Source organism: Typopeltis vanoorti, chromosome 22 (genome assembly GCF_054136105.1).
Source record: "Typopeltis vanoorti isolate ZY-2024b chromosome 22, IOZ_Tvanoo_1.0, whole genome shotgun sequence".
Classification (NCBI taxonomy): Eukaryota; Metazoa; Arthropoda; class Arachnida; order Uropygi; family Thelyphonidae; genus Typopeltis; species Typopeltis vanoorti.
Window position 1 is genome coordinate 92659516 of NC_143570.1, and position 16774 is coordinate 92676289.

The window sequence follows — 16774 nt, forward strand, 5'->3', positions numbered from 1 at the left end:
GGTATTAAACATGATATCAGAATTGGAGATGTTAATGTCAGCTCTTTGCTTTATGCAGACGATGTTATACTTCTAAATAAATCTGCTACAAATTTGCAAGATTCCCTAACTAAATTGAATAACTGTTGTAATAGATATGGTATGAAGGTCAGCAATAAAAAGACAATGAAAATAGGTAGAATTATTGAAAATGTCAACTGTGTTTTGAACTGAGAACCTGTGGAACAAGTAAAACATTTCAGTTACTTAGGCACGAGTTTTAATGCAGATGGTAAATTAAATATGGAAATAGAAAACAGAATCAACAAGGCTGGTGTGGTAGGAAATCAATTGTATAAATTCATATGGAATAAGAGAGAAATTAGTCGGTACACTAAATTAGCTGTATATATACAAGACAGTGTTCAAACCAGTTTTAACTTATGGATATGAGAGCTCTGTCAGAAGTAAAACATTTGACCAAAGACTAGAGACTGCATATATGAGAGTCCTGAGAAAGATTAGAGGCGTGAACAGATGGCATCGATGGCAATATCATATTAAAAACAAGGATATTAGGAAAGAACTTGACATTGTCAACATCCAGGAGTGCGTTAGCAGAGCTAATCTCAGGTGGTATGGTCACTTAAACAGAATGAGCGAAGAAAGATTAGCAAAACAAGTGTTCTCTGCTAGGTTGGCAGGAAAATGACCCAGAGAAAGACCAAGATATAACTGGATTGATACAGTACAAAGGGCCTTAGAAGATAGAAATATAAGATCTGATAATGTTGGAGTCTTGACAAGTAACAGACTGATTTGGAGGAAAATTGTAGATAGGAAGTTAGTAATGATTATTATTATTTCGGGCGAATCCAGGAGTCCTTAGACTCATCGAGGGAGGCCCTAAACATCATGTCCACACAACTATGCGATTACATTCTCACAGTATCTATCATACCTTGTCTTGAGCTCTTTCACCGTCATAGCACCCACAACAGACTCTGGCAGCTTATTCCACTCATTTACCACTCTAAAAGTAAAGAACCCAGCTCTAACACCCCTGCTAACCACACTCTTGCCCAACTTCCATAGGTGTCCCCTAGTTCTCCCACCACCAGTCCTGATCTCAAAAATATCCTCTGGATTAATCCTATAGAATCCCTTTAGCAATTTGAATGTCTCAATCATATCTCCCCTCCTCCGCCTATCAACTAGTTTCTGCAACCCACAAATCTTCAACCTGTTCTCATATGGTTCATTCCATAGACCTGTTATCATCTTAGTCACTCGCCTCTGGATCCTCTCCACCTCCTCCCCATCAAGAAGGAACCGAGGTGACCAAATCTGGGCACAGTAATCGAGATGAGGTCTTATCAAGGCTCGGTACAGAGGTACAATAACTTGCTTGTCTCTGCTCGTCAAGATATTTTTCAACAACCAAGTGAGTTGATGAGCTGATTTAGCTACTTTTGCAGTGTGCCCCCTAAACTTCATCTCCTTATCCACCAACACTCCCAAGTCCCTGGCCTCATCGATCTCTTGGAGTACAGTTCCACCAATGTGGTATACTGCTGCTAATCTTTTCACCCCAAAATGCATAACCTTACATTTTGTCACATTAAATTGACATCCATTCTCCTTAGCCCAGAACTCCAATCTATCTAAGTCATCCTGCAAGACTTTGACATCTTCTGCATTCACTATTGCCCTACCCAACTTTGCATCATCAGTGAACAAATGAATTGTTCCACTTAGATCCTTCCCTATATCGTTAATGAACAGATTAAACAGCAGTGGTCCAAGAACAGAACCCTGCGGCACACCACTAGTCACAGGCCGTCTTTTGGACTCTACTCCTGAATAAACTACTCTTTGATATCTCTCCATCAACCAACCACCTATCCATCTCACCAACCCTATATCCATTCCCATATGTTGTAGTTTACGGATTAGTATTCCATGTGGTATCCTGTCAAACGCCTGTGCCAGGTCCAGCAGTATCACTGTAAATCCATTTCCCTTATCCAGTTCAGCCGTCACCTTGTTATAAAACTTGAGCAAGTTACTGAAGCATGATCTACCCTTCACAAAGCCATGCTGTCCCCCTGTACAGTATCTCGTTTTCATCAATCAATTCCGGTATTTTTCCATTGACTACTTTCTCTAAGACCTTGACAACGACTCCTGATATGCTGATCGGTCGGTAATTTGCAACCGTAGTCTTGGATCCTCCTTTATGCAGTGAAACTATTTTCCCCTCTTTCCACACCTTTGGGACTAAGCCAGACCTGAGACTCAGATTAAACAACATGGTCAAGGGCATTGATAATTCTTTAGCCGCTTCACACAAGACCCGTGCCAATATACCATCCAATCCCACAGATGTGTTCACATTAAGGTTCTGTAATAAACTAGTCACCTCCACTTCATTCATCACTATTCCCGTATAAACTAATGGTTCCTTCACTTTTTCAATGTCACCACCTGGATGATATGCTTTTGCAAAGTGCGCGCTCAGTAACTCCACTATATCAACTGATTTAGTGACCTCCTTACCATCGTCATTCCGTAAAATCATTTTGCCGTGTACAGTTTTTTCTTGCTTGCAGCATATTGAAAGAACTGTTTTGGATTCTGTTTTGCTTGCAAAGCTAGTTTCCTTTCACAATCCGCTTTTGCTTTTTTTACCACACTCGTTACCTTTCTGGCCTGCACTTTATACCGTTCGTGTGCCTGCAGGTCACCCCTTTCTTTAAATTCCCTCCACAGTTGTTTCTTTTTTTGCAGCTCAAGCTTAATGGTGTTATTCATCCATTTAATCCCTACTTGTTTTATTATTCGGACCCTAGGTATACAATCAGCCATTACCTCCTGTAAATGCTCCTTGACCACTTCCCATGCTCTATCGACGTCCAGCCCTTGCAGTTGTACATGCCATGGCACTGATCCAAGAAATCTCCTAAGCTTGTCATACTTGCCAGCACGGTAATTCTACATATACCCTGTCTTAATCAAAAATTCCACACCTTTAGCCACCTCCCAGGTGAAGACCTTATGATCACTCTCACCAATAGGTGGCAATATGGTCATATTCATTACAGTCAAATTCTCAGATGCTATTACCAGGTCAAGCACTCTCACACCCCTAGTATTTTCAATTACATGCTATCTCAGATAGTTATCCCTTAATAATTGAATAAAATCCTTTTCCTTCCTCACATGTGTCCTCTCCTCCTTCCAATCAATGTTACCATAGTTGAAATCCCCCATAATATTACCCTCCTTCCACTCATTTCATCAATTTCCCTATGCATACTTCTCCACCATCTATTCCATCACCTGGTCTATAGCAGCACCCAACTGTATATTTTATTCTGCCAGTCTCAATCTCACACCAAATAGCCTCAAATGAGCTCCTTTCACTATCCTGCGATACAACTTCGATTCTCCTTGGCTGCAGTTCATCAGCTATCATCAATAATACCCCTCCCCCCATTTTATTCTCTCTGTCCCTCCTAAACACACTATAACCTACACATTCTATCCCACTAACTATATCTTCTTCCGTCAGCCATGTTTCACTAATGCCAATAACCTGTAGCCAGGAAGAGCCAATCAAGGCCAAAAATTCTTCCTTCTTGTTCCTAATACTCGTGGCATTAGTATACATGAAATGCAGTGATCCCTTAGTCCCACCCCTATATTGATAGGTTATTCTAAATGGCCCATTCCCATTTTTTGTCCTTAGTGCTGGCTCGGGTACATTATATACATTCTTACACTCATCTGTCTCACTGATGTCTGCATATCCATTTCCCCCCCCCCTCCTTGGTAGTTCTAGTTTCCCTGGTTTTGCACATCCATTTTCACTTCATTCAGCAACACTCTTTCCAGTCTCCGCACACCAAGTCCATTCAAATGCAGGCCATCCATCTTGTATAAGTCCTTTCACCCTTCAAACTCATTCCACACGTCCACGAATTCCACACCACACCGTCTGCATAACCTACGCATGATGTAAATTTTTCATGTAGTACTACCATATCCTGTACACCCCTTGAGGGTACATGTCACGAATTTGATGATGACGATAGTATAACCAGGTGAAAAAACTTCCAACAACCATCTCTAATCCAGAGTATTGTAATAATAAGGTGCGACACCTTTGGCTACTCCTATATGAAAATATGATTTCGGCATTGCTTTAAACTTAGTATCAACTCTGGGTCTGCTCCCACTAAGAAGTCTTCAATGAAGGTCAAAACCAGTCTGGGTAGTGACTCTTCCCATAATGCATAGCATTATACATACCCATAAGGATATGTGCTTTGCATTATGGGATACTAAGGCAAGTGATGTGAAGTCATTAGCTTCTATATACGAGTTGCCCCAGTCCTGATTATATTTCAGGTGCAAACTTTGTTTTGCTTACACTTGGATAAAGGATTAAACCAAGTATATAATTTCTTGGTATCCCTAATTTATAGTATAGGCAAGTGGAAAAACTTACTTAATATATTATAACAAGGTGATAAATGTCTTGGAGAAAGGAGATGTATATACAGTCATATACTTAGATTTTGCAAAAGCTTTTGATAGACTGCCACATAAGCTGTTAAATAAATTGAAACAGATGGGATTAGATAAGAGATTTCTGAGTTGGATCAGTGACTGGCTGTCAGATAGGTATCAGAAAGTGGAATATGAAAAGTGCAGTATCCCAAAAGAGGAAGGTCACTAGTGGTATACTGCATGGGTTACTTTTGGAACCATTGTTGATTAATTTGTGTATTAATGATATTGGGATATCATTGACTGGTGAGCTGTTTGCAGATGTGAATTGGGGAGAGCAATACAGTGTCAAGTAGCTATGGCCTTACAGGAGGACTAAAGTAGATTACTTGAATAGGCAGATAAGTGGAACTGCAGTTGAATGTTGTGAAGTGTAAGGTTTTGAAATTTGGTAAGCAACTGTTGGATGCAAAGTATACACTTGGTAGGGAAACTATAAAGGAAGGAGAGAGATCTGGGAGTGGTGGACAATGACCGAAATTCAGGGGCCACACTGCCCAAGTTAAGTCATCACACCAGATAATGGCAATGATGCAGGGGATACTGACATGCAGAAATATAGAGGTTATGATGTCATTGTATATATAAGGCCTTGATCAGGCCTTGTATAGATTATTGCGCACACATTTGGTCAGTGAGTTTTCATGTGGATGAGGATATATTAGATAGGGCTCAAAGAAATGTGGAGTACAAGGTCAGATCGAGAGAATGCAAATTGTAGAGCTTCATGAATAGGAGGAGGGGGGAGATATGATTGAGACTTATAATCTAGTTAGGGATTGTTATCAAGTTGACATGGAAGAGATTTTTCATAGAATGGGAGGGGGAGGATAGAACAACAGGCCATCACTGGAAATTGTATAAGAAGGGTGTGAGGAGAAGGTCTTTTTTACATGGAGAGTGTTTAGTGAGTGGAATGCATTGCCTGAGTGTGCAGACTTTGAATCAGTTTAAGGTATGGTTGGTTTAGCTTCGTGTGAGATAGTGTGTACCTCCCATGATAAGCCTTTGAGATTATGGAGCATGATTGAGATTGAGAGCATGGAGATTAAATGTTAATAAATTTTGTAGATCTAGAATACACATACGACAAGGTACCAAGAGAAAAATTGTTCAAACACTATAGTTATATGGTGTAAATCTGACATTATATCAAGCATTACTTAGTCCAAGTCTGAGTTGTAAATCATCATCACGCTTCATCATCACTTCTAAGGCCGGAACAGGCCTAGCATGGCCTGTTCCGGCCTTAGAAGTCATCGTTGAATCATTTAAGAGGACGTCCTGGTTTTCTTTTTCCTAATGGCTTGTACTTTAAGGCATTGTAAATCAACCAGGAGGGGTTGTAAATAGCCTATTAGAATTGAAGAAGGTACAGGAAGATGGTTTGATGTTAAATCAGGTGTGAGATGAGGATGTACATTTCTACTGTTATTCTTCATCCATATGGATCACATTATCAAGGAATGTGGTATTAAACCTGGTATCAAAATTGAAGATGTTATACTTCTAAACAAATCTAGTACAAGTCCAGAGGATTCCTTAGCTATATTGAATAGTTAATATAATAAATTTGGTATGAAAATCATTTCGTCTAAAGACAAAGTTATTAGTGAAGATGGCAAACTAAATATGGGAATAGACTTGGATATGAGCGTTCTGAGAAAGATTAGGGAAGTGAGGAGATGGAAACATTAGCAGTATTATATTAAAGAGAGGATATTAAGAAAGAATTTAAAGTTGACATTGTTAGTATTCAGGAATGTTAAGAGAGCTAAATCTCAGGTTTGTATGGTCACTTAAATAGAATAGGAGAGGAAAGGTTAGCAAAACAAGTACAGTCATCCCTTGACTTACGTCCGGGTCCCATTCCGTTCTACCTGGCAAGACATAAGTTGATGCATTAAATCAGAGTTATATGGGTTAGGGACTTAACTGTAATAAGTATACTGTCATTTGAATTTTTAAACCTTATAAAACTGTACTGTGTGTTACTGCCACTATAAAACAGGAGAATAATCACCCAAATCTTCCTCCACAATCACATCTTCATTACCTTCCCTGTGTGAATGATCAGGATGTGTCTTTTCTGGTATAACCGTTGTTTTTTTTTTTTTATCTAAATATTCAATGTGCTTTGCTTATTCCTCATTCTTCTTTTCATCATAAATTTGTTCATAGCAAACAAACGCATCATGTACTTTCGTTTCCATTATTAATTAGCGTTCAACATTGGGATCCATATCGTCAGTCATTTTGAGAACATTGCTAACTGCAGAGAACATTTCTGCAAGACTCTTCACTGTAAATTGTTTAACTACCTCTTCCTGTTACTCTTTTCCTTTTCTTGTTTTTCCTCTTCTGCAACAGTTGTTCCTCCAGTTCGACCAGTTCTTCATTGTTCAACTCTTCAGGGGCATTTTCTATGAGTTGAATTATGTTGTCATCATTCACTTCGAGATTCAGATTGTTTGCTAGAAGCACTATTACAAACTTCCAAAATCATGCACAAACCTTTTTAATGTCTTTTTCCTTATGCCACTCATGCATTGAGAGGTAACTTCAGCCCAAGCCACAGCAATATTTTTAATAGCATGATAAATATTGAATGTTTTGCAGAATTGCATAAGAGTCTAGTAGCAGAAATGGCTTGTGAAAAAGGTTCTCCGTGGATTAAGCCTTAAACACTGATCTCCCTGATCCCTTGGTTAGATCAATGAAGTAGTGTTTGGAGGGAAAAACATGACTTTGAACTTGGTGAAGATCACTGCTGTAAGATGTATAAGATGGATGACCTGGAGCATTATCTAGAATTAAAAAATTTTAAATCTACATTTTCTTTCACACAATAGTTTTTTATTTCACTCACATAACAGTTGGTTAAGGCATCCTCAAACAATTTTTGAGTCATCCACAACTTTTTATTGCTCTGATAATGAACTGGGAGTATGCTTCCTAATGCTTTTGAAGATTCGTGGATTCTCACTGTGCCATATCACAAATGGTTTCAGTTTATATCCAGCCACATTACCCCCCCCCCCCAAATGGAATCTTAATATGGGCATTAAGAGCTTTGAAACTAGATATAGATTTTAGCTTTTTGTGGATGGATGTCCACTTGGACATTTTTTTTCCTGAAACAAGGACGTCTTATTCATATTAAATATTTGCTGTGGCAAATAATTTTCCTCTGTAATAATTTTATCTAAATTTTCCACAAACTCCTTGGCATCCTTCTCAGCACTTGCAGATTCCCATACATTTTCACATTATGCAGCGCAAAATGCTGTTTGAATCTCATGAACAATCTGGAAGAAGCATTCAATTCTTAGTCATAATCAGGTTCTGCTTTCTCCAACATATTGAGGAGACTTAGTGACTTCGCGGTTATGGTCAGTCATAACTGCTAAAGCACTAAGCTAAGGGGTATGCACTTTTGGTTCAGGTCCTCTATCCATGATGCAAGTAGCTTTTCCATATCACCAATAGGACCTTGTCGTTGCTTTGTCACTATCATCAATTTAATGGAAGCAGATCCTTTCACAGCCTCTACAATTTTAACCTTATTTTTCAAAATGGTCATCATTGTAGAATGAGACCATCTGAAGTCATGTGTGATCACACTGATGGGCTTACCAACTTCATGTTGCTTTATAACGTGCAACTTAATTTCAAGATCAATTGCTCGCCTCTTTTTCTGCAATTCTTAACTAGGTTTTTTGTTTAGTCATGTAGGGACCATGTTGCGCAAAACATCGCAAAATATTTAATGATAAATACACAGATAACCCATTTCTCAAACACAAAATCAACAGAGGAACTGTTGAAGACATGCTGACTGAGGTTGCCGCTGAAAGCGCTGTTGCCACTGTGCATTCTTTACCTTACACTCGCTTGCATCTTGTTCCAAAGTATAGCTGAAAATGTTATTTATTCCCTTATGGGATCACGGACGTATCTTCAAGAGGACGTAACTCGAACAGACGTAAGTTGAGGAATGACTATATTCTTTACTAGTGTGGCATGAAAGACCCAGAGGAAGACCAAGATCTAGGATTGATAGTAAAAAGTGCCTTAGAAGTTAGAAATAAGATCTGATGATGCTGAAGTCTTGACTGATAATAATTGATTTGGTGGAAAATTCTCAACAGGAAGTTGGTAATGATGTAACTTTTTCGTATAGCATTATCATAATAGCCTGTACCTCTCTCCCGCCCCCCTTTGAGGGTATAAGCCAGTAATTTGATGATTAGTTTTTACAACAGTAAATGATCTGGATATAAATTGTTGTTTATGTAGTCATTTCACCTAAACATGAGGTAGTCATATGTGATATTTTGCTTAGTTATTGTACTACACCTGTTTGTGTCAATATGTGTTAAGTGCATCTGGAGTTTTTTTTTTTTGCTGTGTTTAAAATGAGAGATTTTCATAACCAATGAATTTGTGTGAAGTTTTGCATCAAATTGGGAAGATCTTTCACAGAGACATTTGAAATGTTAAAAGCATTTTCAATTTCATTTGGGAATGAAACTGTAGCCAGACTCAATGTACAAGTGGTTGAAACGTTTCAAAGATGGCCGAACTTCAGTCAATGATGATCCCCATTCATGACGTGTCAACATCGAAAATTGACGAAAATATTACAGAAGTTAGTGAAGACATACATTCTATCTGCTGTTTAACTGTTCATGAGGTGGCTGAAGAAGTAAACATTTCAAAAACTGTCAGGAGATGCTGACAGTTACACAAACTTTGGGCATTTATTGCATTTTGCCTGATGACCAAAAAACAAATTCGAGTTGATGTGAGCCAAGTACTTTTCAGTCGAACTTAAGAGTATGAAAACTTTCAAAAATAAAATAAAATAAAAATAATACCGGGGATGAGCTGTGAGGTCAACAGTGATAAAATATTGATAGTATTTTTTTGATTTTGAGGGCATTGTTCACCATGGATTTCTTCCACAAGGCAAGACAGTGAACAAGGAGTATTATCTTTAGCTAATGCAACATCTTTGTGAGGCTATATAAAAAAAAAAAAAAAACCTAATACTTTTAGGGAAAACCGACGGATGCTTCATTATAATGCACAGGCACTCACATATCATTATTAATCCACGAGTTTTTGGCGAAACATGAAACAACGGTCATTCCACAGCCTACATATTCACCTGACCTTGCACCTTTATTCCCCGAACTGAAATTGATGTTCAAAGGCTGCTATTTTGAGTCGATTGATCCGATTTAAAAAAAAAAAAAAAAAAAAAAAAAAAAAAAAAAAAAAAAAACACTAGTGGAACTGTGCAGTATCCTGTAAGAAGCATTCCCAAAATGTTTCCAAGGATGGAAGAAATGCTGGCAGCCGTGTATATAAAGTGGAGGAGAGTACTTTGAAGGTGACAAGGTCGAATAGCTTCTAAGTTAGATTAGATGGGAAAAATTTTATTTAAAATGTTCAAGAATTTACTGGACAAACCTGCATAAAACAAAATACATAGAACACTTATTACTTTACCAAAAGTGTCATATTTAAGATTTTTATTTTAGTTTACTAAGTTGAAATGCTTTAGAATAAATATCAAAGCATTCTTTGTGTATTGTTGTTTATGTAATTAAAGTGACTTTTTTTTTTTTTTCCTCCCCAGAATTGCAGTACAGCTATTTGTCAGATGGTTCACTGTTCTTTTGGTCCTTTTCTTGGTAATAGAAAATTAGCAAAAATTCATATTTTGGCAACATTAAAAATTAAAACTTTAACTCACGGTTTAGTAAGTATAGATTTTGCACATTCAAATTTTAACACATCAATTTATTAAATGTTTATTGTTACAAAATATATCTTTGCATATTCTTGCAAAATTAAATAATATAGAATTATGTCATTCCCACAGATAAGAGGGCTACACCCATAGCAAATTGATGGAGGTATATGGGCAGGAGTTAAGAGAGAGAAAGAACCTATTGCTCTTCTTTGTGAAGAGCTGGAGGTTGTTATCTTTAGGGAATTTTTCAAGCGGAGGGTTTGGATGGTTGGAATTGATTGAAGTGAGGGAGTTTTAGAGTAATGAGACTAGCTAACTAACCTTCAGTTGAAAACTTAAAACAGGTTCTTTACACCTTCACCCTAAGAACCCAAGTCTATTCAACCAGTGGGCATTGGTTGAATTTGGTAGCATTAAATTTTAACTCATGGTTTAGTAAGTATAGATTTTATGCACTCAAATTTTAATACATGAATTCCAAACAAAGCTCAGAGGCATTAATTATGTTGAAATTTGTTCCAGAGAACAGGGAAAAATGGAATGAAAAAAGGAAAGTAATAGCAGCTGTTATTCATTTAAGTATAGGTTTTTGCAGAAATCAGAGTGATGACGACAGCGCTGCTCAGTAGTACCAGTGTTCATGTATTAAACGAGGTTGAGAAACAGACTGCTTGGAACAGGTTTCTCAAACTTTTCTGGCTGTGGCCTACTGGACACTATATAACTCAGGGCCCACACTCCCTTTATAGCTCATGCTTTACCAACAAAGGTGAGCTTTTCTATGCCACCCATAAGTGCAAAATTGTGGCAAATCAAACACAAACTTAACATTTTTCATTTGAAAATTAGAATATGATTTCTCAGAATATTATTATTATTCCAAGACCTCATGAAGTCAAAGACTCAGCTCATCATACCATGTCTTAAACACATTCAAACTCCTTCCAGACAATACACTCTCAGGCAAGGCATTCCAATCATTTACAACTCTGCACGAAAAAAAAAAAACCTGCCTCTTACTCCCCTACTCACACCCTCTTTATACAGTTTCCAGGGATGACCTCTGGTTCTCCCCTGATCTCCCACTGTTTTCTATAGAATTTCTCCAGCATTGATCCTATAACAACCCCCTTACCAACTTGTAGGTCTCTATGTCTCTATCATATCTCCCCTCTTCCTACTATCTACCAGATTCTGCAAATTACATCTTCTGAATCTTTCCTCATAGTCTACATTCCAGAGGTCAGAAACTATCTTAGCCTTTGGACCCTTTCCAACATCTCTTCATCCTTCTGAAAACCTATTGATTAAATCTGGGCACAATAGTCCATGTGTGGCCTAATCAAATCCGTATACAACGGAACAAGAATCTCCCTATTTCTACACGTCAGTGTCCTCCTCATCATTCCCAGAAGCATTTGTGTTGTCTTCACAATTTTGGCCATGTGTTCCCTAAATTTCAGATCACTATCACCCCAAGAGCTCTCATTTCCTCCACTTCCAACAACACGTCCCTACCAAGCACAAACCCTGTATCCCATCTTTGTTTTCCAAATTTTAAAACCTTACATTTTGCAACATTAAACTCATATTCCCATTTCCGTGCCCAATAACTCAATTCTTCTTGTACGGCCACAACATCTTCACTACTCTTCATGGTTTGTCCCATCGAATATCACGGCTAATGTTGTGTATACCACTGTATATATATATATATATATATATATATATATATATATATACATACACATACACACACACACACACACCATCAAATCCTATCTCCTTATTCACATCAAGGTGATTTCCTAAAATACCTCCTGGTCACTCACAATTAAGCCATCCTCTCCTGTGGCCTCCACACTTCAGTTTCTCATGATTTCACCCTTATGAGGATGAAACATCCTTATAAATTGATGACAATACCTCAATGTCTTCTGCAGCAGTTACTATGCTACCATTTTCATCCATTAACATTTTAATATAATCATTCTTCTTTCAACTTGCAACATATATATACAAAACTCTAGGGATTTTCTTTGTCTGATTTGGCAATTTCTGCTCATAATCTACTTTTGTTTTCCTTACTGAGTCACTCTCCTGGCTTGCTCTTTATACTCTTCATATAACTCATTATTCTTCTTGTACTGCCTCCAAATTTCATGCTTAACCCCTCACATTCATACATTTTACACCTATCTGATTCAGCATTTTGGCTTTCAGAATACATTCACACATTAATGGTATTATGTATTTCTTTGTCAGTTCCAAAGCAATATCTATTTCCTTACTGCTCAACTCCTGATTCCATGCTATAGCTCCAAGCTGTCTCATAAGCTTTTCATAATTTTCAGTTGTGCATTTGTTCTTATTATTCTTAGAGGGAGTCAGAAACTTGTCGAGGGAGGCCATACTGTTCACACTAGCTGTCATATCTATTCTTGAATTCATTCACGCTACTTGCATACACAACATCTGATATCATCCAATGGCAATCCATTCCAATCACACACCACCCTATGTGAGTAAAATCTAGCCCTCACCCCTTTCTTAGTGGCATTCATTCTCAGCTTCCAAGGATGCCCTCTTGTGCTTTCACAAACTTCCATGATTTGAAAAATTTCATCAATTGAAATCCTGTATGATCCTTTCAGAAGTTTGTAAGTCTCAATCATATCACCCCTCTTTCTCCTGTTTGCTAGTGTCTGCAGGCTACAAATTCTCAATCTGTCTTCATAATCAGTATTCCATAATCCTGATATTATTTTTTAACATTCTCCTTTGCATGGGCTCCATTGTATCAGAATCAACCCAATCTAACTAGAAGACCAGACCTGTGCACAATAGTCCAAATGAGGTCTTATCGGGGCCTTGTAAAGGGGAAAAATGACATCATTATCTTTACATGTGAATGTTCGTTTCAGCATTGCAATTATCTGTTGAGTTGTATTTGCAATCTTTGCCACATGACCCCTGAACTTCAACTTTCTGTCTATTAACACTAAAAGATCCCTAGCCTCATCAGTTTCTTCAAGCATTATCCCAACAATATAATACAACATTGGATATTTAGCCATGCTGAAGTGCATGACTTTACATTTACTGACATTCAACTGACATCAATTTTCCCATTCCCACAATTCCAGCCTATTCAAATAGTTCTGCATATCAGCAGTATTCCTGATAACACTATCTTTGCATCATCAGCAAACAGCAGTATGTCGCTTGTGAAATTCTTCCCAATGTCATTGATGTATAGATTGAATAAATGGACCAAGCACTGATCCTTGTGGTACACCACTGGTTATCTTAAATCTTGCAGACTCGCATCCCTATATACAACTTTTTGATATCTGTCAGTCAGACATGCTAATATTCTATAATCCAAACCCATATTTTCCAATTTATGCAACAGTCTACTATGCTGTATTTTGTCAAACACTTTAGCAAAATCCAAAAGTATCATGATGTATCCATTCCCCTTATCTAGTTCAATGATAACATTGTTATAGAATGTAAGAAAGTTGCTAAAACATGAACTTCTCTTAGTAAACCAGTGTTGCTAATTGCAAAGTAAGAGATTCGCTGTCAGCCCATTTCTGAATGCGAGCCCTAACTAATTTTTCTGAAATCTCCACCACCACTCCTGAGATATAATTGGTCAATAGTTGGATACATCAGTCTTTACACCACCCTTGTGCATGGAAATTACCATACATTCTTTCCATTCTTGCAGAATCTTCCCTGTTCTGAGACCCATATTAAACATCCTGGTCAAACAAATAGCCAGTTCAGCTGAACACTCTTTTAGCAAATTTGCTGATATCCCAACATTCCCTATTGCCGAATTGTTATTCAGTTTGTGAAACAGCTCTAATAGATTCTTTTTTAAATAACAAAACCTGTGGTGCGAACATAATTAAAAGAAACACGTATTAACCACAGTGAAAATTATTTAATTGTAAATATTTCATCCTAAGTATCTTAGGACATCATCAGTACAGTAGTTTAAAACAATAATAGGAATAACATACAGTTAGGGTGCATGATTACAACAGAATCTCATTAAATGTGCATAACGTGTTACAGAAAAAAAAATTTTTTTAAATAAAAAATTAATTATTTAACAAAATTTTGTATGACAATTTCCCATACTTAGGAATAGTAAGAACATCGTTGCAGTTTAAGTTTGGTCTGTGTAGTAGGGCTTCAGAACTTTCTTTGTATAAACGTTCATGTTTATATAAAGATCTATATAAAAGTTTAGACTTTTCCCAATGGAGCCTATGGTTTGGATTTTCAATTCTGTGTTAAGAGAGGCCAGATTTCTGCGGTTTAAAAAGACGAATGTGGTCTTGATGTTCCGAGATGTGTTTCTGAACAGACCTACCTGTCTGTCCAAAGTAAGACAATTTGCATGAGCATGGAATTTCATAAATGCCAGGCAACATCAAAGGTGAGAGTTTGTGCTTAGGTGAAGGTAACAAGTTGTAAATTTAGTTGATAGGTTTGTAAGTAGTGGCAAAATTGTATTTCTTCATAATTTTAGAAAGACTTTTGGAGATGCCTTTGACATAAGGTATGGGAATCCTATGGACTTCTTCCTGTCTGGTTTGATGTGTGGCGAAGTGACTGATGATTTTTTGAGTTGTTTTCGGATTATATCCATTTAGGATGGCTGTATTTTTGATTACTTCTAATTCCTGGTTTAAAGATTCTTCAGAGGAGCAGAATTTGTGTGCTCTGGAAACTAGTGATTTAATAATGCCAGGTTTCTGAGATGGATGATGAGTGGAAGAATTGCGAATGTAGCAACCTGAGAATGTAGGCTTGCAAAAGACTACTTAATCATTTACGAGTTTCTAAGCATGAATTAGCAACAAACGATTTAAATATTACAGAACTAGAAACAGACTATTCAAATATGTTAAATCAAGAATTGCTACAATTAATTATAACTGTCTCAAAGAATTCAGGATAAAAGCTTTTGATAAAAGCAATATTGCTCTATATACCTTAAGCTATTAAATCTATCAAAAAAGATCATTAACAAATTACCAACAGAAAAATGGGTAGTCAATTTATCTAACCGTCCACTAACAAAAGATGAATTAAATGTTCTAGCAAGAGGCCATAAATTTGTGATTTCACCAAAATGCTTCCCATATTTAGACTTCATACATAATATAGAAAGAAACATCAACCATCTCTCCAGTATTGAAGCCAACAGACTTCGATTTGAAGTAGCTAAAGTGATCTACAATGCCAAACCTTCAGAATTAAATAGCCCACCATCAGAATTGAAAGCTATTATTTCCTTAAAATGTAATAAAAACATAATCATTACCAGAGCTTTACTTCTTCGAGATCATAATACTTACGCCAAATTGGATTATGATCCTACAAAACATCAACTCAGAAAATAAAATAAGCTACTTTCCTCCTTAGATGAAGAAACAATCAAAAAACTTAAGACATACCATGCAAGATCTCCTAGAATTTATGGCTTACCTAAGCTACACAAAACTAATGTTCCACTTAGACCCATCATAGACTGTATCAGCAGTCCAACTTACAAGTTATCAAGATTCTTATCTAACCTTCTCCACCCTCACATAGGCCACTCAGTCTCTTCAATCAAAAATTCTACTGAGTTTCACACAAAAATTAAAGACATTCAACTATCAAAAACTGACTTGTTAATCAGATTCAACATTGTCTCCCTCTTCACAAACATTCCCCATAAAGAAACAATAGTATTACTAACTCAAAAATTTCCATCTGATATAGTTGAATTTTGTTATTTTGTTATTGCATCAGGTTACTTCACCTGGAAAGGTCAAATTTACAAGCAAGAAGAAGGAACAGCAATGGGATCTTCTTTATCACCAAACTTAGCAAACTTGTTTCTAGAACACCTTGAAGAAAAAATATTCACTTTTGAACCCAAACCAAAAACTTACTATTCCTAAAGTATGGGAAATTGTCATACAAAATTGTGTTAAATAATAATAATTTTTTTTTATTTATTTTTTTTTTCTGTAACACATTACGCATTTAATGAGATTCTATTATTGTTTAATCTACTATACTGTCCTAAAATACTTAGGATGAAATATTTAGAATTAAATAATTTTCACTGTGGTTAATACGTGTGTTTCTTTTAATTCTAATAGATTCTATTGTTCTCATACACCTGAGTTTCTTCGTCTAGTGAAGAGGTAGTAGTGAGGTCAATGTTACATAGATAGAGTTGATAGCTTTTAACAAAATGGGCCCTCATTAGTTGAATAACCTCTTCTGCATCAGTTACCCTCATGCCATCAGCATTTAGAAGAGTTATTCTTTCATATTCATTCTTTCTTTCACTTGCAGCATATCAATAGAATTCTTGTGGGTTGTCTTCAGCATGCAGAGCCAGTTACTTTTCATACTCTGACCTTGCTTTCTGTACAA

The 16774-nt window shown here is 36.8% G+C and overlaps 1 protein-coding gene across 2 annotated transcripts in view; it reads left to right on the top strand.

Annotated features, from left to right (window-relative positions):
• Positions 1-16774, top strand: part of LOC150094569 (integrin alpha-9-like) — an 806800-nt gene that overhangs the window by 700698 nt on the left and 89328 nt on the right. For both annotated transcript variants that reach the window (XM_090411876.1, XM_090411877.1), the window contains exon 24: positions 10202-10324. In XM_090411876.1, coding sequence (XP_090268002.1) covers positions 10202-10324 — 123 coding nt within the window. The remainder of the gene's footprint in view (positions 1-10201; positions 10325-16774) is intronic.